We start from the raw sequence: 25,960 nt of genomic DNA, 5'->3' as shown, positions 1-25,960 counted from the left end.
AGCTTCCATGGAAAAACAGGACAGGTACCGGTCCTGAAAACGGGCCACGGGCGGGGCCCGGGCCCTAGGCAGAGGGACAGCCGTCAAGGCAGGAATGTAGGCCGGATGCACACCTGGGACCAGGAGCTCCTGCCGCGGGGACCGCGAGGTGGAAGCGGGGGGCGGGGCGCGCGGGCGGGAGGGCCGGGGGCGGGGCGGCGCGCGGGCTCCAGGGCGCAGGGCTGGGGCGCGAGGCAGGGACCCCTGGCCCTGCGGCTGGCCTGGCCGGAGAACCCGCGGGTCCCCAAGTCCGGCTCTCCCCAGACACCCCGCGCGATGTAACCCGGCGCAAAGAAACGGACACTCAGGCAGCTTCCAAAAGAGGCGAAACCGTTTATCAAGGCGGCGCCGGCGCGGTATCTACAGTTTATCTACAAATATCTACAAGTATCTACACCACACCGCCTGCAGACGGGGGTTCTCGGGTCGTCCCGCTGCAGCGGCCAGACCGGGGCGAGGGGGGGAGGGCGGGAGGGCCGGGGCCGTCGCGGCCTCGCCGAGAACAATAAATACCACTTCCTTCCCGCGCGCACCGCGCACTTCGGCGCTGACGGCGCGCCCCGGGGGTTCCGGGGCCTGGGAGCGGGGTCCTCGGGCCGCCCTGGGGCTGGCAGGGGGAGGCCCCGCGGCCGCGTGGCCCGGGTCCCGGGCAGGCGCGCGCACTATCTGGGGCAGTAGTCGTAGGAGCCCGGCGGCGCGGCCCCGGCCGACGAGTACATGCTGGCGGCGGCGGCGGCGGCGGCAGCGGCCGCGGCAGCGGCGGCGGCGGGGCTCACAGCCGGGTGGTGGTGCGGGTGCGGGTGCGGGTGCGGGTGTGCGTGGAAGCCGTGGCCGCGCAGGCCGGGCAGCGGGTAGGGCGCCGGCCGGCTCTTGGCCCCGAGGTAGTGGTCGTAGGCGGTGGCCGGGTACTTGTAGGGGTGGTGGTGCAGCGGCTCCGACGCGCCGGGCGCCTCCAGGCGCAGCTCGGGGTGCGGGGGGCTGGGCCGGCCTCCGGGCGCACCGGGCAGCGGGACCCCGGGCCCGGGCAGCGCGGGGCTGAGCACCCGCGCCAGCAGCTGCGGCGGGTGCGCCGGGTCCCCGAGCCCCGCCGGGCCGCCCGCGTCGCGCTCGAACTCTCGCCGGGCCTCGGCCGTGTCTGCGGGGAGGGCCGACGGCTGAGCCGCGGTGAAGCCGGCGAGAGCGCGCCGGCCCCCGCCCGGCGCCCCTGCCCAGCTCCGGGCCCTCCCCAGGGGCCCGCGCCCGCCGGCGGGCGGGGCGGGGTGGGCGGGCGGACGCAGCCGTCGGGCCGACGGGCGAGTGCGCGCTTGCCCGGCCGCCGCAGTCGTTGTGCAACCGCCGCGAAGGCCGCGAGCGCCCCTGTGGCGCGGGCGAGGCCGGGCGCGGCCGCCTGTCCGGATCCCACGACCCCGGCCTACCTTTCTCCGCGCCGTTGGGCTGCGTGGGGGAGGCCACGGGGTTGCGCGAGCGGGCGAACGCGCTCATAAGCGGCAGCGCGCCGGGCCTGTGATTCCGGGGCCTGCGGGAGGGAGGCGGGCGGGGGTCAGGGGCGCCAGCGGGGCGCCCGCGTTCTCGCGGTCTCCTGGGGGACACTCACCAGTCCTCGGGGTCACAGTCTCGGAAGCCTTTGGCGAAGGGGTTACTGGCGATCTTGAGCTGCGTGATCTGCGGGAAGCGGGCACTGGGCTCGCCCTGGGGGCCGCGGGACTTACCCGGAGGGGAGGGAGCCCTAGGAGCGCCCACCACTCTCTCCTGCTTCTCCCCCACTCCCTTCTCCACCAGAAACCGCTGGAGCACACCCGCTCCCTCCCCTGCAGGGGGCTGCATCTCTCCGCGGCTGGGAAGCCCTCCTTCTGGCTAAGGAACTCCTCCTCTTTCGCACCCGCAAGTGCCCCCCAGGCTGGGCTAGCAATGCAGTTAGGTCCACCCCCCAGCCGCGAGATCTGGACTGGAGGGCACCCCAGGCATCTGGGTAGACCACGCATCAGGCCCCCAGTGGGAGCTTCCGGAATGGTTTGGAAAACAAACTTTCAGGCTTCAGAGATAGCTGCTGCTTGAGGGGTCAACCTGATAGGAGGCTGGTCCGGACAGCAACACAGAGGAGAGGGGGGTGGTCTGAGGCCGCAGTGGGGGGGGGGGGGGGGGCTGGGCTCCATCCTGGCGGGGTTTCCCCAGGCAGCCACTGAGAATCACCCCTTCCCAGGGGTGCTGAGCGGGCTGTCCCAGGGCCTCACCCGGTGATTCTGGTAGGCGGTGACTGCGGTGAAACGCGTCTCCTCAAACACGAAGGTTTTGAAGTTTTCCTCCGCGTACTTCTCGCTGTCTTTGCGTGGGTCCACGTAGACCACGTGGAAGCGTGGCTGGTATCTGTGCATGGAGTTGAGAATGATCTGGAAGAGAGGTGGTGAGGTCCGAGCTCAGCTCCGCGGGGCCCAGACGGGCAGCGCACTTCCCTCCCGACAGCCCGGCACAACCCTGCGTTCCCCCAAGGAGGCCAGCCTCTTAGGAGCCTCACCACTAGATTCCAAAGTCTGCTGCCCACCGCCCCACCCCACGGCCCCCCATCTTTTCCAGGGAAAATGCCTCCAGCAAAAGCCCAGAATAGGGTGAAGGGACCAGTGCAGCCCTCTCTCCCAGGCCCAGGCCCCTGACCCGAGGGCTGGCTCTCCCTGGCCTGTCCATCATTCACACTCTGCCATGGCGTGGCGTGGGTCAGCAGGGACTTCCTCAGCCTGCCGGGGGTCAGCAGGGACCCCCTCGGCCTGCCAGGGGATGAGGCGGTAGCTCGGGGGGCCACTCACATGGCCGTTGTCATCCAGCAGATTGTTGGTCAGCTTGAGCTTGTCGAAGGAGACAATCTGCTTCATCCACTGGGCCCCCTTGGCCGGCGAGTCGGGGTGGTAGTGGACGCGGCCCGGCGTGGCGGGGTCTGCCTTTCCGGCCACCAGCCAGGACGAGCTGTGGAAGGCATACCTGGGCCGCGGTGGGGGGCAGGGGCCACGACACGCCGGGTGAGGGCCTTGCCCAGGGAGCCCGAGGTGCCCGAGGCTCCCACGGGGCAGATGGGGGGCTGCCCAGGGGGCCGCAAGGAAACGGAACCATCCCGACAGGCGGCAGGAAGCGCCAGCAGGGAGGCGGCCGGCCTTGGCGCCAGGATTCGCTGCACACGGGTCCAGGTCCGCCAGCCTGCAGCCTCCCCGGACCGCCAGCCTGCAGCCTCCCGAGTCACCAGCCGGTGCGGCGAGGAGGAGGGGAGCCTGGATCTGGCCCGCCAGGGCCTAGGGCGCAGGGCGGACCGGGCTCTCTTTATTAATTGCTGTTAATTGTCCGGGCGGCCAGGCCCGCCCAGCGTAATCTCTCCCGGCCACCCCACCTTTCCTGCCGGCTCCGGGGCCGGCGTCCCGGGGAGGGGGTGGAAAGGGACATGGACAAGGCTGGTGGGGAGCCCAGGCACATGTGAGCCCCCTCAGGACCAGTCCCCAGAACTGCTGGGGGCGGATGAGACCTGTGGGGCTGGGGGCTGGCGGGACTGGAGAGTTGGCCAGCGGTCACCAACGAGCATCCTGGGCCGCCCGCCTCCGCCCGCCGGGCCGGGCCGGGCTCTCACCGGTAGCGCTTGTCGTCCACGGGCACAAAGTCCATGAGGAGCATGTAGTCAGCCATGGGGTCCATGCCAAACAGCTTCACTTGGAAGGTGGGGAACATGCGCCTGGGGGCGGCAAGACCCCGTCAGCTCGGGACGGGAGGACAGGCCACCAGCTTCCAGCGGCCCAGGACGCAGCCTCCGGCCGGCCGGCCAGCCTGGGCCCTGGTCATATCTCCCCTCACCGGGCTGCCTGACTGACCTGACTAGGCCCCTTGCCCCACCAAGGGCGAGTGGATGGCAGGACAGCCTCTTGCCCCCCCACCCCGTCAGAAACACAGAAATGGGTAATCAGCGTGCCAGCGGGGCCTGCAGGCCCTGACCTCGGCTTCTGGCTTCTTACTGCACCTCCACCCGCGCGGACCCGGCCTAACTGACTGCCGATCTGGCCGTCTGGGGCCGGGTCAGCCCAGGGGGCCACAGCAACGGCAGTCCCGGTCCTGGGCCGTCAGCAGGACCGCCCCCCCGCCGCCTGATCTAAGCCATCGCTTTAAGCTCCCGGCTCGAACAAAGTGAAAGCAAGGCGGACAACCGGGGGATTCCAGGAGCCCCGGCGGCCTTGCCGCGGAGTCTGCGCCTGCTTCCCCGGTTCCCCCCAGAGGCCGAGCTAGGGAGTCCACAGCCCTGGGCCTGAGGCTTCTCGTCGGGTCCTGGGGTTCTCCCCACCTTCCTCGAGGACACAGGCAAGTTCCCCAGACACAGCTACTCCAGGCTGGCCTGGCCTGTGTTCTTGGGGTCCCCTGACCTCCCCGTCCCCTGAGCTCCGACTCGTCCTGCACACAATCCCAGCTCGGGCCGATGGCCGCCGGCTAGTCCAGTCCCGGGTGCCGGCTGCCGGCTGGGAGGACAGCGTGCCCCCGGCCCCCGCCCGTCTGTCCGGCCGCTGCCTCTTACAGGCACCTCCTCTCGGGTGGTGGGCTGACGCCAGCCCTCCTGGACAAGCCTCCCCTACCGCCTGCCCCTGCAGGCCAGAAGGGGCTGCAGAATGCTGGCTGGGCCGGGTGGGAGGCTGAGCACCCAGGGCCAGCAGGAGAGCCTGCAGAAGGCCCCGGGCTCCCCAGGGAAGACGCCGGGACAGGGCAGGAGGAGCCCCGCGCGGGCTCTGCAAACAGGCCCTGAGCCCTCCCAGGCCGTGCAGATGCAGAGCCGGTGTCTCCTGTGTACATTAGACACAGACCGGCACCCGCCTTTGTCTGCCGGTCACATCGGCTGCATCGCAAAACTTGTTCCCCTTCTCTCCGGGCCCTTCAAACAAACACAGGCCAATGGAAGGCGGCGGCCCCGTCAACAGAGATGTAGGCCTGAGAAAACGGGGTGGCGGCCTCCCCATAACGCAGCCCGTCTGAGAGGGTCTTAACTGTCCCAGAGCGGTTCCCACCCACTGCCCCGTTGCCGGGCGGAGCCTCCAACTAACCCGGGTGGACTGAACTGGGGAACCAGAGAGGGGAGTTTCCTCTGAAAAGTTGGGATCCACTGGGATCCGCCGGTTGGCGAGGCCCGGAAGAACTGAGCCGGCCCCTGCCTCAGGCCGCGGGTGTCCCGGGGCGGCGGGTGGACTCCAGGACCCCACGCTTCTCCCCTGACCCCTCCGCCGGTTCCCCAGGTGGCTGTCGCCGGAGCCGGGACCCCGGAGCAGAGAAGCCGGCCGTACCCCCGCCCCACTCGCCGGCCCCTCCAGGCTGGGGCGGCCCACGGCCAAGGAGGGGCGCCCTGACCTGCCGGCCTTGGTGACGATCATCTCGGTGCCCAGCTGGTTGAACTCGTCCCACAGCGCCTTCATCTCCAGCTGCACGCTCACGCTGGCCACCTTCGCGTTCTTCTTCACCGGCGCCTTGGCGGCGGCCACGCAGCTAGACCCGGGGCCCTCGGGCTCCGCGGCGCTGCTGGCAGCCCCGGCGGCCGGCGCGAACGGGTAGGCGTGCGGCGGGCCCGGGGCTCCCGGCGCGGCGGCGGAGCACGGCTCGTAGCGCGGCGGCGGGGGCTCGCGCGCGCCGTACGGGTCGGCGCCGGGCGACGCGGCGCCCGGGAAGCCCCCCGCCGCCCCCAGGCCGCTCAGGCTGCTGGCCGTGAAGGCTGCAACGTCGCAGAAGTGCGAGAGCTGCGTGAGCCACGGGCTGGACACGGCGGAGATCATGGCCCGCGGGCCGCGCGCCCCGCCGAGGTAAGCGCTGCCCCGCGCCCCGGGCCGAGTGGCGGGCGCGCGCCGCCCCGCGCCGCCGCCCGCGGAGCCGCCCCGCCCCGCCCCGCCCCGCGCCCCCGCCCCCGCCGAGACAATGGCCTCCCGGCCCCCTCCCCGCCCCCGCCCCTCCTGGCCCCCGACCGCCCGGACCGGCTCCCCGGCGGCGGGCGAGCGCGCGAGCGCCCGCCGGCCGCCCTCCCGCGCGGCGCTGCCCGCCCGGGCTCCTGCAGTCTGTCGCTCCCTTACCTTTGTTCCCCTCGCTTGCGTCTCCCCTCCGCATCCTCCGATGCCCCTGCACTGTCTGCCTCGCGTCTCTATTTCTGGTTTATTTTCCGCCTCTTCCTCTTTTTCCTGCTGGTCCCTCTGCGCTTTGTCTTTCCTTCTAGTCTGCCTGTCCCCCTCCTCTCTGTGTGCGTCTCTCTATTATTCGTGACTTTTAACTTTTTTTTTTTTTTTTTTAAGTTAAGACCGAACTCCTTCCCTTGGACTTACTCCTTTCCTTAAGACTCGACTTTCTCAACTTCTCCTCCGCACGCTTCTCTTTGGTTCTGGCCTCTTCGTCTCCTTTTCTCTTTCCCCTTTCGGGTGTTCTGTTTTCCTCTCCTTTTCTCCAGCTCTTTTCCTCCCGCGGTCCCCTCCTGCTTTCTCTCTCTGCTTCTCCGAGTCTCCCGGCTCTCTGGGGCTCTCCTCCTGTCCCCCCACCTCTCCGAGCTCTCCGTCCCCCGCTGCCGACTCCCTCTGGTCCGTCTCTCCCGTCCCCCTCTGACCTCCCACGCCCTCTTCTGCTCTGAGCTCAGCTGCATGGATCTCTGTAGCGGGGTCCCCAGGCCAAGGGGGCACAGGATTGGGGCAGGATGCCGCCCTTCCTCTGCGCCCCAGAGTCCAGGCTGGAAGCCGGGCACTCACCCTGCCAGTGCTGCCTTTTCCGTCTCCCCCGATCCCCCCAGCCCTCTTTGCTTGGGCCCCAGGGGCAGGGGTCTGGCAGGCCTCTGCCCAGACGCAGCAGGGAGGCTCACCTTCCATGTCCCTGGTGACGGTGCTGAAGTGCATGCCGGCTGGGGATCCCAACGGCTTCACAGGCTCGGAGGACCCAGGGGCCGGATGCGCGGTGCGTTCTGTGGCCTCTGCTGCAACCAGAGAGGCGATGCTGAACGCGCTGGCCCGGGGAGACAGCGGGCCCCGCGCGTCCATAGGCGCCCGGCGGCCTGGCCGGCGCCGCCTCCGACTGCATGCACCCGGCCCCACGGAGGCCGGCCCAGCCCACGGCCCAGGGGCGGGAGCCCGCGGTGCCACTCACTGCCGCGGCCCCGTGCCCAGGGGACATGGCGTCACGGCCCCCCACCCCAGGCCAAGGGGGCCCTGGTGGGTGGAGAGCCCCGGGGGGTGGTGCGGGCCCTCCTGCATTTCAAGCTCCCCGGCCCTTCGCCTCAGCTCCCAGGGGCCTCTGTGGCCAGCACCCCCGGATCTTCTGCGCCTCCCCAAGGCCTGGCCTCCCTCTGTACAGCGAAGCCACCAGCTTCCACCGCCCGGAGGGGAGGCTGCAGCAGGCGGCCCCAGCCCCAGACCCCGGCGCGGGGCTCCAGCCGGGCCCTGCCCTGTGCTCCTCCCGCCTCCCCAGCTGCCCCTGAACCTGGGCGTGGAGAGGACCGTCCAGGCTCCGGCAGCGGCCACGGGCGGAAGGCCCCAGGGCTGCAGGGTCGTCCTTTCCTCGGTGCCCAGGGACAGGACCTGGCCCCGCGAGCGGCTCCCGGGCCCCTGTGGGCGGCTCACAGTCGCGCCCGGGGACCCTGAGCCGAGGGACACCGCCCAGGCCGCCTAGCCCGGGAACCCGAGCGTCACGCGCACCCGCGCACCGCCCGCCCCTGGCCGGGAGGCTTATACATCCGGAGGGTGGGCAGTGCCCGCTCCTCCGACCTCCCCGAGCACCGGCCGGGCGCAGGGAGGGCCGGGGGCGGGGCCTGGACTGGCCGAGGGAGCCGAGGACACGTCGGAGGAATTCAGGCCGCGGCCGGGTCCGGTTGCTCGCTGCCCCTCGCCCGCCCCGCGGCCGGCCTGCCCTTCTAGAAGGCCCGGCTGCCCACTTGGGCCTGCAGGCCCAGGCTTCCCGGACGCTAAGCCTGACGCGGCCCGCCCCTCCGCGCACCTCCTGCCTCCGGGGCCGCCTCTGCCCAGTTTGGGGCATCCATGGCCGCCCAGCCCAGACGCCCCCCTTGCAGGGCGCTAGGCCTCCGTGACCCAGGACTTGCTTGGGCCCTGGGCTGAACCTCTGGCCCTCAGGCCTGTCTCCAAGGCCTCTGCTGCTTCGCCTGGATGGAGCGGCAGGCAGCAGCCTCTCTGGGGGCTGTTGGCCCCCAGGCTGGAGGGCGTGCTGGCCCAGAAGCGGAGGGGGGTCCTGGCAGCCGCTCCAGCTGGAAGCACGGGCTCCCGGGCCTGAGGTCCAGGACTGGCGCGGCCTGGAGTGGAGGCGGTGAGCACGTGGGCCCTGCTGTGTGACGGGGTGGGCGACCGTGACCTCGTGAGCGCTGAGCCCCGCCCCTCCCCCCGATGGCCCCTGCAGCGCTGTGGACCAAGCTGGGAAGGCGCGATGTTGCCGGGGGGGTGCCCTCCCCGCGGGGTGGCCGTGGCCGTGATCTGTGCGGCCAGGAAGCAGGTTCAGGGAGTCGGGTGATGCGGGAGCAGCTAGGCTTGAGCTCCCCGCCCCCTCCGCCGGCCGCCCCCACAGCAGGGCCAGCCTGGGGGCCTCTAGGAGCCCAGGTCGAAGGACCAGCTGGCAGGGGGGCTGCTGCTGCAGGAGGCAAGCGTGTGCTGGCGGTCAGCACCCAGAGGGGCGCACGGGGCATCCCCAGGGGCACTGGCGGCGGATGGGCGGGCTGTGCGTGGTCCTGGTGTGTGCGGGTGCCCGTGGTTGTCCCGTGCACCCGAGGAGTCTTCCCGTATACCTGGGCGAACACTGGAAGGCAGTGGGCAGGTGCTGAGTCCGAGGGAGAGGCCGGCGTTGGGAAAGGAGCAGAAGTGAAAGTGAAAACCCCGGGGCCTCTGGAGTTGCAGGGTCAGCCTCCGGGGCTCTGTCCTGAGGGCCCTGGCCCTCCGAGGAGGAGTCCGAGGTGGGAGACAGGAGAGGGATCCTCTCTTCCCTCATTAACCCCTTGGTGCCTGAGCTGGGACCTGGGCAGCCAGGCCAGATGGGGAAAGCGCAGAAGGGAGTGGGCCAGATCTGGTTAGGAGTGCGACTGACGAGGTCAGGGCGCTCCTTCTGCAACTCACAACTCTGCTTCCCCCACTGCCACTGCCCACTCCCGCCACCACAGGCCCCGAATGCAGCGGTAGTGCCAGGCCCAGCTGGAACCCAGCTGCAGGGGCCAGAGATGCTCAAGATGCTGCAACACTCTGGTCACCTGATGGGAAGGGCTGGCTCATCGGGAAAGACCCTGATGCTGGGAAAGATTGAGGGCAGTAGAAGAAGGGGACAACGGAGGATGAGATGCTTGGATGGCATCACCAACTCGATGGACATGAGTTTGAGTAAGCTCCAGGAGTTGGTGATGGACAGGGAGGCCTGGCGTGCTGCAGTCCATGGGGTTGCAAGGAGTCAGACATGACTGAGTGGCCGAAGAACAAAGGGGACCGGACCCCTCGAAGTTGCCACCTCCTGCGCCCCAGGGGTGGGCGCGCCCATCCCTCCTGGCCCCCCGCCACTCTTCACTGCACCCACCCCGTGCCTTCGCCGCCCAGTGGGAGCACGTGCCCTGCGGTGCCCCCTGCACGCCGCTTACGCGCTCCCTCACCTGGACTAGCATGGTTCCTTTCCGCCTCGCTCCCCCTGCCGGCCGCGCCTCCGAGAGCCAGAAGTGAGAGTCGGGCCAGGCGCCACCAGAGCCCAGGGCACGAAGAGCCCCTCCACCTGGGACGCAGGCTGAAGACAGGACCCGCCTTTCCCCACGCCAGTCAGCAGGATGGAACCAGGATGAAACCACGTTACAGGCCCTAGAAGCGAGGCTCTCGTGGACCCCCAGCGCAAGGTGGGGGTGGGGGCCAGGAGGGAAGCCAAGAGCAGAAGGCAGCTGGCGGGAAGGAGCAGGCGGCCACCCCCTGCTTCTTGGGGCTGCTCTGGGACAAGCCCCAGCCGCACTCACCCTCACCCCCAGCATCCTAGCTGGGAGGTTCAGTCCCTAGCTCTTGAGGGGCAGCCCGGGGTGGCTGGGCGGCACCCAGCTCCTCCCTGGAGCACACGTGGGTCCCCAGGGGAGCCAGCAACACCGGGGTCCACACGTCACTCCCACCACCAAGCAGGCACATCCACGGCTCCGCCCCAGCGCTCTGCACACCCAGCCCTGGGAGGACCGGCGGGCCCTTGGGTGTCGCTGTGCTTGAGTACTCCTGGACACACGATGGGCTCCACCTGCGCCCCCCGCCTGGGTCTCCGGCCACAGCGGGGCCCAGGGGCCAGAGCGCAGAGCTGGGCAGCAGCTGCCACAGCGTTCCGGAAGAGCGGGCTGGGCTTTCCTCCACCAGGCTCCTCTGTTTCAGGACTGGTTCGCCAGAACGTTCCCCACGCCCGCAGTTCCCCTGGCCCCGCAGGAAGGCCGACCCCAGAGCGGCCTGCAGTCACTCCCCCGCGGGGGCAGTGCGGGGTCTCGGGAGGCCAGCGGGGACCAGCCTTTGCTGGAGCTGGGGTGGCTCCCTCCTCCTCCTCTCCTGCCCTCCCGAGGGTGCCTGCTCAGGACCTTGGTCCCTGGGCACATCCTACCTGCCTCCCTCCAGCCAAGCTGCTGAAGCTGCAATGCCAATGAAGGCGGCTCTCTGGGTGGCCCTCGTGGGCACGAACGGGCAGCGACCCAGAGCCCCGGAGGCGGGCGGGAGGCCCCCTTCTCCCCTAGCGTGGCAGAGGCTGGAGGAGCGGGAGTGGACTCTGGGCTCTGCTTGCATAGGGAAGTGGGCGCAATCTGAGCCAGGCTCCCATACACCCAACTCTCGGCCTAGGGGTCGCCCATCGGGGAGGGGGGTTGCAGACCTTCAGGCCTCAGGGCAGGGCTGGGGCTGGGAGGAGAGTCTGGCAGGCAAGCGGCACCATTCATCCCGGGTGAGGGCGGCTTCCCTCCCCCGCACCCACCCTCCCCCCACACCTACCCCTCCCCCACACCTGTCCCCTCCCCCACCACCCCTCCCCCACTCCATCCCCTCCCCCTCCCCCGCACCCCATCCCCCGCCCCCACTGACCTAGTCTCTTGTGACACCACCTGCGTTTGGAGGAACTGCACCCCCCAGCCAGCCTGGGGGCTCCTTGCACTGGGACCAGGGGTGGCTCTGTTGGCCGCTAATTGCCCCCAGGCCCTTGGCACAGGGTGCCCCCAGCTAAAGCACATGTCCCTGCCAGCCGCCCGGGTGGGGGCTCTAACTCTGAGGTCTGGTGGCTGCCCCGCGGGGGCCCTGAGCCCCAGGTGTGCACGGGCTCACGTGCGGGGCCTGGGCATCCGAGGAGGTGCTGGTGAGGCTGGCGCCACAGCACCCTGGTGTGCGCTCCTCACTGGCTGCAGGTGTCTCAGTGGGGTGAGCTGAGCTCCTGTGTCTGGGGGCTGCCCCCACCCCTTCTGCGGCATCGCCTGGAGCTCTTCCTGGCCCCTGGGGGGCGGGCAACTGCGGTGTGAACACAGGGCAGTGAGTGGGGGACGCCGACAGTGGGGGCGGACAGGCAGCGCTGAGAGGCTCACAGCGCTGACCCCAGCCCCTCGGAGCCGGGAGGGTCGGGTCTGCGAGGCTGGTTGCACCTCCACCCCCTCCCTGAGGGTGCTCCTTCCAGGCCCAGGAGGACAGAACGGAACCGGAACCGGGGAGACAGTGAGGAGGGGCTGGGCCGGCCAGACCCGGTGTCACCCCGCCCCCCGCAGGCTGGAAGTCCGCCCCAAGAACAAGCAAACAGGCGGCCGCGGCCGGGCCCTCTCCGATTTCTGGGCCTGTTGATTTAGCTGCCCACTTGGCGGGAGGACCCAGCTGCCTGGAGAGCTGGCTGTCCATCTGTCTGTCCTCTACTGCCACACCGGCCCCTCCACCCCAGGCGCTGTCAGGCAGAGACGAGGCTCAGAGTCCCCGGGGACCTAGATTGAGGCCCTGAGGCTTCCGCCTCCGCCATTGGAGGAGGGACAGGCCCCGCTGGGGGTCTCTGCTGGGGGCAAGGGGCAGGGAGCTGGACGCCTGAGACCGTCTCCTCAGGCCCCTCTGGTGGGCGGGGGACCTTGACTGCGTGCACACGCCGGTGAGTGCGTACTCGCCACACACGTAACACACCCACAGATATGCGTGCACACCGTACACTCTGCTACACATGCATATACCAACACAGGCCAGAGTGCGCGCATGGGCTCATGTAGAACACGTACGCACAGGAGCACATGTGTGCAAGTGTGTTCCCCACGGGGCCCCCGTGGGAATCGTCACTGTCCGGGGCACTCAGCTTGGTGAGTCGGGGGGCCTCGGCCTCACCCGGCTTGGATGAGGTCCGTGTGGAGCCCTGGGCACCCCGAGGTGAAGGAAGGTCCGAATGTCTCGGCCTGCTCTTGCGGGATGATGTCCGAAGATGATGCCTTCAGACCGCCCTTCTTGAGGGCAGGTCCAATGGCAGGGACAATACCCTGGACACCCGGGACAGGAGCGGGTCACTCTGCGGGGACCTTGCCAGGCAGGTCCCCAGGAGGCTAGCCTCCTGGCTCAAGCCGCAGGCCTGAGTCAGGCTTGGTGGGCAGGTGGGCTCCAGGAAGCAAGACTTGGGGGCAGGGCTGATGGACAGTGGCCACCGGGCTGGGCCCAGCACCTCTGGTTACAGGGCCGTAGCCTAGGGCTGTAACTCTGCGTTTCGAAACTTAGAGCAGTTAGACTAACCGAATATGTCAGACTGGGAATTTTCATGAGATGCTTGATCCAGTTGGTAATTTAAATTCAAGCTGTTCTCGCTGCAACAGCCCCAGGCAGGAGTCTGGCCTGAGTCGGTGAAGGGTCGGCTCCAAGCTTGAGCCCCCCCTGCATTCCCCAGGGCAACCTTTTGCCCAGAAGCTCAACCGGTACAGAGGCCTGGCTTCCGAGCGCAGTGCCCACAGCCCGGGCAGGCTGCCTCACGCTGGCCTCACCCGATGCCTGGGGGCTGACAGCAGCGGGCAGGCCGGCTGGGCCTCCTGGGACACCACGCGGGCAGCGGGGATGCTGCTGCCACGGCGGAGTCGTGTGAAGGCAGAGGGGCCCGGGTGGCGAGGCTCCAGGGCCTGGACCCATGGGCGGCCGGGCCTGGGGGGGCGGCAGGGGCAGCCAGGCCCCTCGGCCGCAGGCTCGCCCAGGAGACGGCGGGGTCAACGTTTTGAAGGGGATGGGCCTCTCGAGCTGGCCGAGCTGGGACGGACGGTGTGGCCCCAGCGCCACGCGGGGTCAGGCACGTGCCCCGCCCGGCAGCCAGTGCGCTCCCCACACCTCCGGATCTGGCTGAGCCAGCTCCCCCGGCTCCCGAGTGGTGCTGCTCTGCCCAGGGCCCACCACCACCCAGCCAGCCCCCCAGGACCGTGGTAGGGCGGCCGCTGCGTCTGTGGGCCTGGGGACTGGGCAGGAGTTCAGGGAGGGGGCGCCTGGCTCTACCCCCAAGGCCCACTCGAGTCCCCTCCACCCAGCTTCCCTGCCCGGCCCAGGTGTCCACAGTGGCCCTGGTCTCCCGTGTCTGCGGGCGCCGCCCCGCCCCGCCGCAGCCAGACAAATCCCTTTCCTCCTCCGCAGCTCTGCAGAACCAGGTTGGAATTTCTCAAAAGCAAACAGCTCAGAGCTGTGGTTTTGGGAGCCGAGATTCCTCCTGTCTTGTCTGAGGCAGCATCAGGCAGGCTGGACGGGGCCCACGGCCGAGCCCCTGGGACCCCACGAGGACGGCCCGGGGCTGCAGCCCACGCTTGGGCAGAGAGGACCCCAGATGTGGACAGAGCTTGTTGCAGGGCCGCCTGCGGGCCAGGGCTCCGTGGGTGAGCACGGGGGGCGGGGCTCATGGCGCTGTGGCCGGGTGCGTGGGAACGTGGGGGTGGGAGCCCCCCGGAGAGCACCTCGAGGGGCCCGCGGGCTGGGCGAGGGGGGAGGGGGCTCTCGCCAGGTGGTCGTAATCTCCTCAGTGAAATAGGAGTCGGGGTGGGCGGGGGCGGCGGGCGCCTGAGGGGCAGGAGACAGCTGCGGGGAGGGGGCGGCCTGGGGCCCTGCGCGCGGGCCCACTCCCACAGGAGCGGGCGTCTACTCCCCCCGCACGACTGACCCTGCGGCCCACGAGGCTGAGAGGCTCTGGGCTACCCCCAGGGCCGGCCCTTCCCGCGGTCTCCCCTGAAGCCCCCCACTCGGGCCGTCCGGCCTCACCAAAGCCATCGGGCCCCTCGGGGGTCCTCGCCCGGGTGCAGGGCACGGGGCAGGCCTGCCAGGTGGGCACCCTGAGCCCGAGGGCCTAGGCAGGGCCGGGTGGATGCCCCATCCAGCGAAGCGGGTGCTTGGCACCAGCTGTGCAGACAGACAGACAGACAGACACAAGCTTTCACCAGCCCCTCCTGCCGGGGTGCCTGCCAGAACCCAGAGCACGGGCCGCCCGCGCTGGGCGGGGTGTCAGCGGGCGCCGGGCTGTCTCAGGCCCGGCTGGGATCGGCCGGGCCCCGGGGCCAGCGGGAGCCTCCGAGGTGCCGCCTGGGGAGACCGAGGCAGCCCTGGCCAAGCCCACATGGCATGCGGGCATCCGCGGCCCTGGCCTGCCCCTCTCCAGAGCACCTGCCTGGCAGGGTCCCCGCCCTGCGTCCCCCTTGCCCGGCTCTGTGCCCCCAGCCCCGTGCCCCCGGGCCCTGCCCTCCCGGAACCCCGGGCTCAGCGCCCTGGCCGTCCCCTCACGTGGCCACGGATGTGGCTGCCCTGAGCGCCTCGCCTTCCCTGTGCACTCAGGATGGGACGCTATTAGTCATGCTCACCTCACCGTGGAGGGGATCTTGCAGATTCTTTCTCAACCTTTGCCTCCAGCAACAGAAGGAGGGGGTGTCCTGCAGAGGCTGCCCCGGGCAGGTGGGCACCCGGGCACAGCGGAGGAGCACACGGGAGGGAGGTGCTGCTCCCGGTGGAGACGTGTCTGGATGGCCAGGGGAGCATAGGGTCTGGGGGGGTCTCTCCCGACTCCAACTTTCAGCCTCTGGCTTCGCAGACACAGCCTGTTCTCTGCAAGAGGCCTGCCCCGCGACGTGTGGCCCCAACGCGGTGGCCTCCCAAGCCTGCCTCCCTCATCCGCAGACCCAGGCCCGGGTGGAGGGGAGTGACCGCGGTATAGACGGCGGATGAGGGCAGCCTCAGACGGCACTGGGGACGGACGTGTCCCAGCTCGGCCTGGGGGCCCCTCGGGGGTCGTTGAGAACCGATGGCTGACCAAGGGCCCTGGGCACTGGCATGAGCTCTCCGCTGGGCTGCGGCGGTCACCCCTGAGGGGGCTGCGGGGGCTGCACCCCGCCCTCTTGGTGCGGCGTGTCACCTCCTCCAGTCCACGTGCGCAGTCTCTTCTGAAGTGGCCCCGGTGTTCCTGGCTCTGATCTTGCCGGACGTCTCCAGAGAGCTGCCTAGGTCCCTCCAGACCAGCCCGTCCCACCCTCCCACTCCCTGCCGGTTGGCCTGTGGCCTGAACCCAGGCCCAGAGCGGTTGCAGCAGCCGGTGTGAACGTCCAGCGTCAGGCCTCTTGGATTTCTGAGCAGGGGACCCCCCACCTGGGGGCAGCTGACACCTGAGCCCCCGCCCAGAGGCAAGGGCAGGGGTGAGCGACCTGACTGGCCACGGCCGTCATGGGGGCTGGCAGAGACACCCAGCACCCCTCGCCCGGTGCCAGGGGGAGACTGAGGCTCAGAGCGGGCGAGGCCCTGCCCACGGTGGCCCCAGCTGCCCACCGCCCGCCCAGGCAGAACGGCCATTTCCTCCGGCTCACGCCCCAGGGAGCGACACAGAGCCGGCAAAACAAACAGGCCGCTGCTCCCGCAGCCGTGGCCGCTGACTGATGGCTGGAGGGGCTGGCCGTGCTGACGGACGGCCGCCCATCATGTGTGGGCCAGGGGCGGGGGCCCATGAGGCTGCGGACGCAGACGCACTCTCGCGAGCTGGGTGCTGGCCTCACCCCACCCTGAGACCCTCTGGGGCCGGACGACCCGACGGACCGAGTCCCGGGCCGGTCAGTGCCCAGCTGCAGTCCCCCAACGTGCACCCAGCACAAGGCAAGGTGTCCGCTGGCAGGGTCCTTGTGGCCTCTCCAAGAGCGCCAGGGCCCCCTCCCCAGACTTCTGCACTCAGGCCTGGCCGGGCTGGCCCCCCAAGGCCATGGTCAGCCTCTCTGTGTGCCAGAGGGCAGCCACGGGGCCCGGCGTCCGCTCCTAGAGCCCACTCAGGGCAGGTGCAGCGTGCACGCTGACGGGGGACAGCAGAGGCCCGGGTTTCGGGGTGAGACTGGGCCGGGTCCAGGTGCTGCCCGCAACGCCCCGGGGCATCTGCCCGCATTGGTCCGGCTCCAGCTTCCCCGGCAGCCCCTGTGTCTGTGTCCGGGCGGGATGGTCACCTCGTCTTACAGACAGGGGAACCAAGGCTTGGGGGTTCCAGCGGGAGGGACCACAGGCCAGGCCCGGGTGGGGCCCCCAGGCACAGCTGGAGGTGGCCACTGCCTCTGGTGGTGAGCCCGTGGGCAGGGCCTCGCAGAGACCGGGGGTGACACGCCTGCAGCCCGGGCTGCCCAGGGACCTTCCGCCACTGACCGCCAGCCACCTGCAGGGCCCGAGGGACACCCAGACTCCCGGCCTGAAGCCTGCCACAGTCCAGGCCACCCAGCTGATGACCGGCCAGAGAGGAAGGGGCAGCTGAGGCCAGGCCTCTGACCCCCAGCCGCCCGGCCCACCGGGAGCTCGTCTGGCTGAGAGGAAGTTTCTGAGACCCCCGTTTCCTGAACCTCAGGGCGGGCCGGGCTGGGGCCGCCCACTTCCCTCCAGAGCCCCCAGCCCTGCCCTCAACGCCTCCAAGCCGGCCTGAAGGCCCCGCACCTCTAGTTGCGTTGCTTCCTGGGGCGGAGGCGGGCAGGGTGGCCCGGCGACTTGCCCTGATCTGTGGTCAGCAGGGGCAGGAAACCCCTTTGGACAGGGCGTGAGGGTCCTGGGCAGAGAGAGAGAGAGGGCTGGGCCAAGCTGCCCTCCCCCCGGGTGAGGCTGCCCACAGGGCAGGGTCGTGACCTTTTCCTTCATGCCCTTGGGACCCAGGCAGGCCCACTGTTTCAGGGCCAGCCCTGTGAGTGCCAGGCGGGCCGACCTCCGCCGTGTCCAGAGAGATGGTCTGAAGCAGCGGGCAGCCTCCAGGGCCGGGCCAGGGACCGCCGAGGTCAGAGCCGCCCCGGGAGGCAGGCTATGTGGCAGCAGGTGGTGCCAGAGCTGGGGTGCTCAGGCCCATGGGCTGGGGAGTCTGGTCTGTTCCTGCTGGGCCTGGGGCAGGAAGTGGGGCCCTGGGCTCCAGCGTGGATGGGGTGGGCTCCGCGGGGCCGTTTCCTCCTCGGGAACATCCTGCCAGGCAGGCGGCAGGAGGGAGGTTGGCTCAGTCTGGGCGGCAGGAAGGGCCCGGGGCTGGGCGTCCCCTCGGGCGGGGCCCTGGGGGTCCAGGCAGAGAATGGCCTCGTGGCCAGCTGAGCCCTGGATCTGGGAGGCGGGCCGGGCCTCCCCCAGCCAGGAGTGGCCAGAGGCCCGCGGGCGGCAGCGCAGCCACTAGCGGAGCCTGGGCAGGCAGCCCAGCCTGCTGCCCTGCTCCGGGCCCCAGGCGGGGGTCGGCAGCCCGCCCTCCACTGCCCCCCGTCCACGGCCTAAATATAACCCGGGCCGGCGCCTGCCCGGGAATAGAGACCTCCGTCAGCCCCCAGCAGGTGCTGGTGGGGAGAAGGTCAGCGTGACAGGCGGGGTGCCCGGTGGGCGGGCTGCCCGAGGTGGGTCATGTGAGTGTCCGGTGGTGAGGCTGAGGCAGGGCGGCGTGTCCTCCTGGGACAGCTGGGTGCCCGGCCTGTGCTGCCTGGGGCTGGCCGGCCACTGCCCTTTCCCGTGCCCCACAGCCGAGGTACAGGCCCCAGGAAGGCTGGGGCACCCCCTGGCACGTGGATGACGGCCCAGCACGCGGGGCTCTGCCCCTGGGGCCTGGCACCTTCTAGCCCCACATGGTGACAGACCTCCCGCCCGGCCGCGCGTGGTCACTCGGAGCCTGCAGGGTTCCCATGCCCTCCACCCTGGGCCCACCCGTGTGTCTGCCCACTTCCCCCAACTCCTCCAGGCTCTTCTGAGCTGGACCCCTCTGGACGTCACCCCCTGCCTCAGCCTCGAGCTGTTCCAGACGGCCAGGGGAGGTCCTGGCCCCACGCCCGGGGGTCAGGGCTCGCAGGGAGGCAGGGGCCTGGTCCATGGCCGGAGCCCAACCCCACAGTCCACAGTGCGCCCCCCACCTCTCCGCTGCCCTCCCCAACCCCTCAGGACGTCCCGGGCCCCAGGCCCTGCACTGGCCCGGTCCCGAGCCCAGCACCACATCCCCGCGCCGGGCGAGCTCCGGAACCCCTGGAGCTGGTGGGAGGGGGCCAATCAGGGGCCCAGCATTCTGCATTCCCAGGGGTGACTCGTCCACCGTGACCCTCGGGGTCCCAGGAGGGCAGGACCCAGCCCCACGGCCAGACCTGTGCTGGAGGCTGGACACGCTGGAGGTGAGGCTGCGCCCGGCCCTGCTTGTTTATTCTGCATCTCGTTTTTCTGGTTTGGAGCTTGGGAGCCCAGGCAGGGTCGGGGGCCTAGGGACAGGGAGGTGGGGAAGGAGGGGGCCCCGCAGCCAAGCAGCAAGGGAAAGGGTGGGCCCAGGGGCAAAGCCACCCCCGAGCCCCGCCCACCTCCCCCACCCCGTCACCTGCATACGGCCACCGCGTGGGCATCCCCGGGCTCAGCCTGCCCCCCTTCCCGTCCGTGCCCACCCCTGTCCACCCACTGGCCTGAGTGCACGCTGCACAGAGGCCCTGGATCCCGTCTCCAGGGGGCTTCCGGGTCACGGGGTCAGGAGAACCGGCAGGTTGCAGAAAGCAGGCGTTTGGGTCTTGGTCCCTCGGGCGTGGCAGGCAGGGGGCAGTGCCTCGGGGCCCTGGAGTGTGGAGCTACCACCGGGGGCCTCCCACCCACACGGCATCTGAGCGCTCCTAGGGGCTCCTGGAGCGGTGGTGGGCACCGGCTCTGACCATCCGGAGCCAGTGGCTTCCAGGGAGGGGCTGGCCTGTGGGCTTCAGCCCTGGTGGGCACAGCCCCCCAGCCACAGCCTGGTGGGGCCGTCAGGCAGGGTCTGCCCGCTGGGCCTGGTAAGAAGTGGGAGCCCTGAACAGCTGGTGACCCTTCCTCCAGGCAGCCCAACCAGATCTCCTCTGAGCACTCAGGACACCCGGGGCTCCTCGCCACGGACCCTGCACCTCAGGGCCAGTGCAGCGAAGCAGGCGGCGGTGTGTCTGCCCGCACAGCTGGGGACGGGCCTGGCAGTGGGGGTGGCCTGACAGGGTGGGGAGGGGTGGGGAGGGCTTGGGGCCCGGCCCGGGGGTGCTTCTGTGCCTGATGGGTCCCTGGGCGTAGGGTTGCGGGTGTGGCCAAGCCCCACCCGCTGGGACCAGACCAGGGATTCAGCACAGGTGCCTGGAAGGCTGGGGGCCCAGCTGCACCAGCGCCCCGAACACGACCCGTCCTCCCTAGCAGGGCCCAAGCCCTCCACCCTGCAGTGTCCCACCCCCGCCCCTGGGTGCTCCAGGCACTGCGGACTCGGGAAGAAGACGGCCCCTCTGAGCTCAGAGGGCCTGGGGCCTGGACCCCTCAGCATCCAGGCCTTGGGGGGCCCCTTCTTGTGCTGAGGTTAAGAAGAAAGGGATTGACTCGCTCATGTCCCTCGCGTTGCAAGTCAGGTTCTTTAACCAGCGGGCCCCTGGGGAAGCCCCAGGCTGCTCCCCCCTCCCCGGATGCCCTGTTCTCGTGCCTGCAACCCAGGCCAGCACAGCCATCCATCCCAGATCTCCCCGCCCCGCAGGCCATGAAGCCTGGGGTTCCTCAGCCCTGGGCTCTATCCAGGGGTCAGAGCAGCCCACGGACCCACCACCCTGACGGCGAGCAGGCAGGGCAGACCCACGCTTCCCCCAGGGAAGGGTTCTGAAGCATAGAGGAGCCCCAGAGAGGCGGGGTTTGCTGTGGGCACCCTGGGGCTTCCCCCGCAGGCCCTCCCCGCAAAAGGCTGACCCCCAATGCTCGGCTGGCTTCGGCCGAGGGCCTGGCAGAGAGGCTGCTGGGGTGAGGCCTGGGGGGTGCGGGGGGAACCTCTCACTCCTCAGTCCCTCCTGCCTGCCCGGTGGCCCCCAGGGAAGCCCGTGATGCGGGAACCTGATATTTTAAGACTTAAAGCAAATGTTTCTGGAACCCAAGCTGAGCTGAGGCGCCTGCCCGGGCCTCGTGGAGGGGGAGCGGCCTCAGAGGTCACCCCCGCCCACAAGCCAACCTTAGCCCCCCGGGCCACAGTTCCCGGTGATGGGGGTCACTGAACCTGGAGCCCCCTTGAGGGGCCAGAGTCAGGGCAGCTTCAGGACATGGGGGGCTGGTATGGGCCCCCAGCCTGCTGGCCCCTCTCGCTGGCCTCTGGCGCCTTGTGAGGCCTGCCAGAAGCTCCGGATCCCCAAGGACTAGCATCTCCTGACCTGGGAATGGGGGGTCCCCTCGAGGACAAACTCCCTGCAGCAGGGCCCAGGGAAGGGTGCAGCCAAGGACGGGCCAGATGGGGAGAGGGGCCCGGGAACCAGCCTCGTCCTCTCGGCCGTGGAGCCTGACCCGCCTCAGGGCCAGGCAGGAGGAGCCCTGGACAGAAGGTGGCATCAGGTGGGTGCTGGGCCCACATCCGGGTGGCTACCAGGGACAGGGGCGCTCGCGTGGGGTCCTGAAGGATGAGTAGGAGTTCTGGGCTGGGCCTGGTTCCGGTTGTCGGGCTCCCCGCACAGAAGGATCAGACTGGAGGGTCTGGGCTGGGGCTGGGCTGGTGGGGCTGGACGCAGGCAGCGGGTGACGCGGGCGCTCAGGTGAGCCAGGCTCCGGGGCCCGGCAGGCGCAGGGGACAGGAGAGTCCTCCTGGGTGGCTGCAGCAGCGTGAAGGTGGCTGCCCCTCCTGCCGCAGCCCCAGGGACCACCGCCCGAGGAAGGCCCAGGCCCCACAGCCCGCCCGCCCAGCCCGCCCCCGGCAGACCACCGGCCTCGGCCCAGGGGACCCGCCTCGGCACAGAGCGGGAATTGGAGCCAGGCAGCAACAGCTGGGCCCACTCGAGCGTCCCCCGGGGCCCCCGCCTCCATTCCCAGGCCCCCATCCCAGCCTGTTCCCAGGCTGCACCCCACCCCCCAGAACCCTGCTCAGGACCTGGGCAGCCTAAGCTGCGAGAGGACCACCAGCTGGGACCTCTTGCCTACCCCCTGGCGACCTGGGCACAGACCCGCCCTTGGGCCAGAGAGTACTCCTGGGGCAGCGGGTGACGGACTGCCACCCACCCTCCCGACCTGCCCCGTCCCTGCCGCAGCCCCAGGCTCAGCCTCCCCGCGGGCACACAGCCCATTTGGACCAGCGGCAGGCCCCGGGGGGCGTGGCAGGCAGCGGGGCGCTGTGCAGGGAGAGGCCCCCAGCGCCTCTCGGGCAGGCCTGTGCAGGTGCAGACAGACGCCGTTTTGGTGGCTGCGGGGGGGCGCCTGCCTCTGCCTGCCTCCCCGGGAGCGGGTCTCGGGGACCCCAGGTCTCTGTCCTCACCCCCACTGCCACGCATGGTCTGGGCGCCCACTACCATGGTGAAGGCCCCACCGCGTCCCCCCAGAGGACTGGCCGCGGCCACTTGGGCGGGCGGCGCCTCCCAGAAGGGCCGGCTCTACACTCTGGCCGCCTGGCTGCCCATCTGTTAGCAGGGCCTCCTGTACCTGGGCTGGGCCAAGCCTCCCATTTTACAGATGGAGAAACTGAGGCCACGCAGAACTGCAAGCTGGAGGAGTCCCGTGGACGTTAGGCAGAGGTGCCAAGGGAGGCAGACAGATGGGGGAGGGGGAGGGATTGGAAGGGACCAGGGCTCGACCCCCAGATCCTCGCTGCCCGCGTGGTTCTGCCTCAGGGCAGGGCCAGAGGAAGTGGGGCCCCAGCAGCTCCCCCTACAACCCCGGGAACCGAGTCGGTGGGTAGTTACTGCCTGGAGAGGATGAGGAGGTCGTTGGTGCCCCTGAAACCCAAGCCAGCACCAGCTCTGGGAATGGACGTCTGACCCCTTTGCAGCCCCCAGGGCCCCGGAGAAAATCCTGGAGGCCAAGTTAATACCAAGACCAATTTTTATTTCAACAAAGTTAATTCTCAACAATGTGATACTGAGGGAGCGGGGTTTTGCTGCCTGGGGGAGGGGGCTGGAGTCCTGGTGCAGCACCGCCCCCTCCCCCCGCCGGCCCCTCTCCCTGGAGGCCCCTCCCCCAGCCACCCCCTCCTCCAGCACAGGCTTGGCCACCCTAAGGACACAGCTCCTGGGGACAAAGGGGTCCAGGCTGCATGTCCAGGGTGAAGGTGGACCCCCAACTCTGCTCCTGGGCCTAGAGTGCCCTCCCCACACCCCACCCCGGCCCCTGAGATGGTGGGGGGACCCCCAAGCCCACCCTGGTCCCACTGAGGACAGGGCCCCACCCTTCTGTGACCTGGGCCACAGAAGGTGCAGCAGGACCCGGTGCAGCCCGGGTCCCTGGGCAGCACCAACCAAGCAGACTGTGACCACGCGGGCGGCCACTTCCAAGGGCCTGGGCTGGGACGGGGTGCTCCCGGGGGGCGAGCAGGCCCCCCACCCCATCTCTGCCCACCTCCAGGCACCCAGAGAGAAGCGGAAGGGCGGGTCGAGGGCGGAGGGGCTCGCTGACCTTGCTGCCCCAGCCGAGCCTGGGGCTGGACCCGGAAGCCGCCGTGCAGGGATAATCGATGGTCTGGGGGCTCGAGAGGCTTGGCAGGCCTGTCAGAAACCCCTCCTGACGAGGGCCACATGCACTGCCTGCGGGCTCCACCGGCCCCCACAGACCCCTCCGCCGCCCTCTGCCCGGTGCCCACAGCTCTGCATCGGCAGAGGGGACAGCCCGCTCGGGGTGCAGCCTCCCCATGGCACCAGTCGGTGCCCAGTGGGCAGCAAGGCCGCCCCTTGGGGCCCTGCGCCGGAGGGGCGGAGTCTGCAGAGGCTGCCCATGAAGGCTGGCTTCCCCTGGAGGGCAGTGCCCGAGGGCAGGGATGGGCCAAAATCAAACCAGATGGGCTGGGGGCCCCGAGGGGCAGGCGGGCCATTCGTCACCGTTATCTGCCCGGCCGCCAAATCACAAACACATTTTTAAGTGAAGGACTGGCTGCCACCGGCCTGTGGGCCTTGATGCCGCCCAGCTGTGGCCACTCTGCGTGGAGGTGGGGGTGGGGGTGGGGGAGGGGTGGACGGGTGCGGAGGCAGCGGGTGGCCTGCAGCAGGAGAGATGGGCACCTCCGCCATGCCCACACACTGCCCTGCCTGCAGGCCGAGCCCACGCCAAACCCCTACGTCCATGTGACGCCTCCCCTGCTCGGAGCTGGGATGCAGGGCCTGGGGCACCCCCGCTCTGCCCGGGGCACCCCTCCGCCTGCCTTCTCCCCAGAGCCTTGGCATCGGAGACTCAACGTCTGGTCCACATGCCATGGGCCAGGGCTGCTGGGGGGACAGAGGCACCTTCTCTATGGGGCTGGGGGCTCCGGGGCCGCTCCAGGGGGGCAGTGGGCAAGACCAGAGGCAAGACAGAAGCAGGGGCCAGTGGCCAAGATGGGCGGAGGCGGGGTGTGAGCTGGCACCGTCACGAGCCCCCTGAGCGTCCCTGCGAAACCAGCCTCACTCTCGCTGCGGCCTGACTGTGTGCTCGGCCCACAGGTGAGGGGTGGGGGTGAGGGGCTGGGGCGGGACTGTGCCGTGTCTGTCCGTCCCTGGGAGCTGAAGGCAGGTCCTGCCTGGCACCCTGGACCCCCGGGCCGGCCCACAGGGGTGGGGGGCGCCGCGAGAAATGGCCTGTGACGAGGTGGGCGTCCCAGGCGGGAAAGCAAACAGTGTCAGCGGCTAATGAGCGGGAACCGGCCTGGGGCCGAGGCCCGGGGGGGCCGCCACCATCGCTCATCCTGACAGGCGGGCGGGCAGGGCGGGGGGCTGGGGGCCAGGGCGGGGAGCACGAGAGCCCACAGAAGGTCCCCTGGAGGCCCGGCCCGCACGCAGACGACGGATGGACGGACAGACGGACAGCCCCCCTCCCCTCCCCCACGGCAGCCCAAGGGGGCCCGGCTCCCGTGATCTCCGCCAGCCCGCAAACTGGGGAGGACAGAGAGACTGTCCGGGGCAGGAGGGGGCTGCACCGGGACCCCCGCGCTGTGGGATCTGGGTCATGAGGCCCTGTGCCTCCCCGGGCCTCTGTTTCCCCATCTTTACTGGGGGCAGGAGGAGGGTGGTCCCGTGGGGTTCCCGCCCTCCCCGAGAGTCCTCCCTGCCCGCTGCGCCTCCCACCGGTCTGGCAGCAGTGGGCCAAGCCCATGGCCAAGGGAGTGGCCCCTCCGTCCTGCCCGGTCACTGCTAGGAGACTGAAGTAGGCGCTTTAGCAGCCCACGCCCGGCAGAGCCCATCCGCCCTGGGCACTGCAGGTCTCCTGAGCGGCTGGGCCTGGGGGCACTCCTGAACCCCACGGCCCCCGGAGGTGGCCGCCCGTGTGGTGTCCAGGCCCCTGTCCCACCTCGGCCGGGAGGGATGGGCAGCCATAAATTCACACCACCGGCCGCCCGCGGGATAAATGTGTCATCGGCCACACGATTTACGAGCACAGCCCTGGCCCGCGAGGCAGGGAAAACAAGCCTGTGTACACACAGACGGGCGGGTGGGGAGGGGCAGCGGCCGAGGGCACGCAGGGGCACGGCCAGCGGCGGGACGTGCGCCCACAGGAGGCGTGAGGACCGTCCTGCCCCCTACATGCGCTCCCTCGTGGGGAGGTGGCCGCCGGGCTCTGTGCCCTCAAGGCAGGTCTTGGCCAAGGGGCCACGGCTGCTGCACACAGAGGCAGAGGCAGGGTGGACCAGGAGGACGCAGGGCGCCCGGGGGCTGGGAGATGAACGGGGCTGGGCCAGGTTGCCTCTGTCCCACCAGGCCCACCTGCTCCACTGTCTCGGAGGCCTGGGGGCACCACGACACACCCTGGACACTGGTGCTCAGGGAGTTGAGGGAAACAATGCAGGAAGACCCTTCACAGTCCTGCCACCACGCCAGAGATGGCCGTGCCCGCCGCCCTCGCCCACAGGGCCTGGGGGGCGGGCCAGGCTCCAGGCCCACCGGCACCACCTCAGTTACCTGCTGGGACCATTGCAGGTTCAGCCACCGCAGCCTGAGACACAGACGGGCCCAGGGAGACCCAGGAGCACTCAGAGGGGACGCGGGGGGCCCGGAGCAGGTGGGGAGGACGCCGTGGGCTCCTGACGGCATCACTGCTGACCGACCAGGCCTCAGGCACGTCGCGCAGCAAGGCTGCCTGCAGACTCCACAGCCCCCGCTGTCCTCAGACGATGCCACCCCTCCTGACAGCTTTGCCGCAGAGGCTCGGGAGTGCGGCCCAGGAGAGTCTGGTGCCGGTAGACCCTCAGCCCAGGGAGAGGGGCTGACGGATGACCCAGATGTCACAGTGTCTGAGCCATGTCACCCCAAATAAAGAGGCAGCCCTGAGCCCCTCAAAGACGTTCCCACACCAGGGACCCACAGAGAAGAGACCTGCAGAGCAGGTTGAGACCCCGCACAGCAGAATCTGACACACTAGGGACCCCACACAGTAGGACCGCACATGGTAGGCCTGCACACAGTAGGACCCCACATGGTAGGAGCACACATAGTAGGACCACGCACAGTAGGGACACGCACAGTAGGATCCGACATGGTGGGACCGCACACAGTAGGGCCCCACACGGTAGGGCCGCACACAGTAGGGACACGCACAGCATTTAGCACCAGCAGACCCAGAGCCCCGACACACAGGTGGCC

The 25,960-nt window shown here is 70.1% G+C and overlaps 1 protein-coding gene across 1 annotated transcript; it reads right to left on the bottom strand.

Moving 5' to 3' along the window:
- Positions 1–701: 701 nt before the first annotated feature.
- Positions 702–5,813, bottom strand: TBX1 (T-box transcription factor 1). The gene is made up of 7 exons (XM_055550304.1): positions 5,395–5,813; positions 3,644–3,745; positions 2,838–3,009; positions 2,271–2,426; positions 1,634–1,701; positions 1,455–1,555; positions 702–1,174 (listed from the first exon to the last, which is right to left on the bottom strand). Exons 1-7 carry the CDS (start codon positions 5,811–5,813, stop codon positions 702–704), a joined length of 1,491 nt encoding a protein of 496 aa, XP_055406279.1.
- Positions 5,814–25,960: the final 20,147 nt, after the last annotated feature.

Source organism: Bubalus kerabau, chromosome 16 (genome assembly GCF_029407905.1).
Source record: "Bubalus kerabau isolate K-KA32 ecotype Philippines breed swamp buffalo chromosome 16, PCC_UOA_SB_1v2, whole genome shotgun sequence".
Taxonomy (NCBI): domain Eukaryota; kingdom Metazoa; phylum Chordata; class Mammalia; order Artiodactyla; family Bovidae; genus Bubalus; species Bubalus kerabau.
The sequence above is the reverse complement of the archived record's forward strand: the minus strand, read 5'-3'. Positions and strand labels throughout refer to the sequence as shown.

Excerpts from the sequence above, each read along its gene's own strand:
- TBX1 (XM_055550304.1), bottom strand. The coding sequence starts at position 5,813 with ATGATCTCCGCCGTGTCCAGCCCGTGGCTCACGCAGCTCTCGCACTTC. Across the intron at positions 2,427-2,837 it reads TGCTGGATGACAACGGCCAT|ATCATTCTCAACTCCATGCA; the intron begins GTGAGTGGCCCC and ends CCTCTCTTCCAG. Across the intron at positions 1,556-1,633 it reads GACTGTGACCCCGAGGACTG|GCCCCGGAATCACAGGCCCG; the intron begins GTGAGTGTCCCC and ends TCCCTCCCGCAG.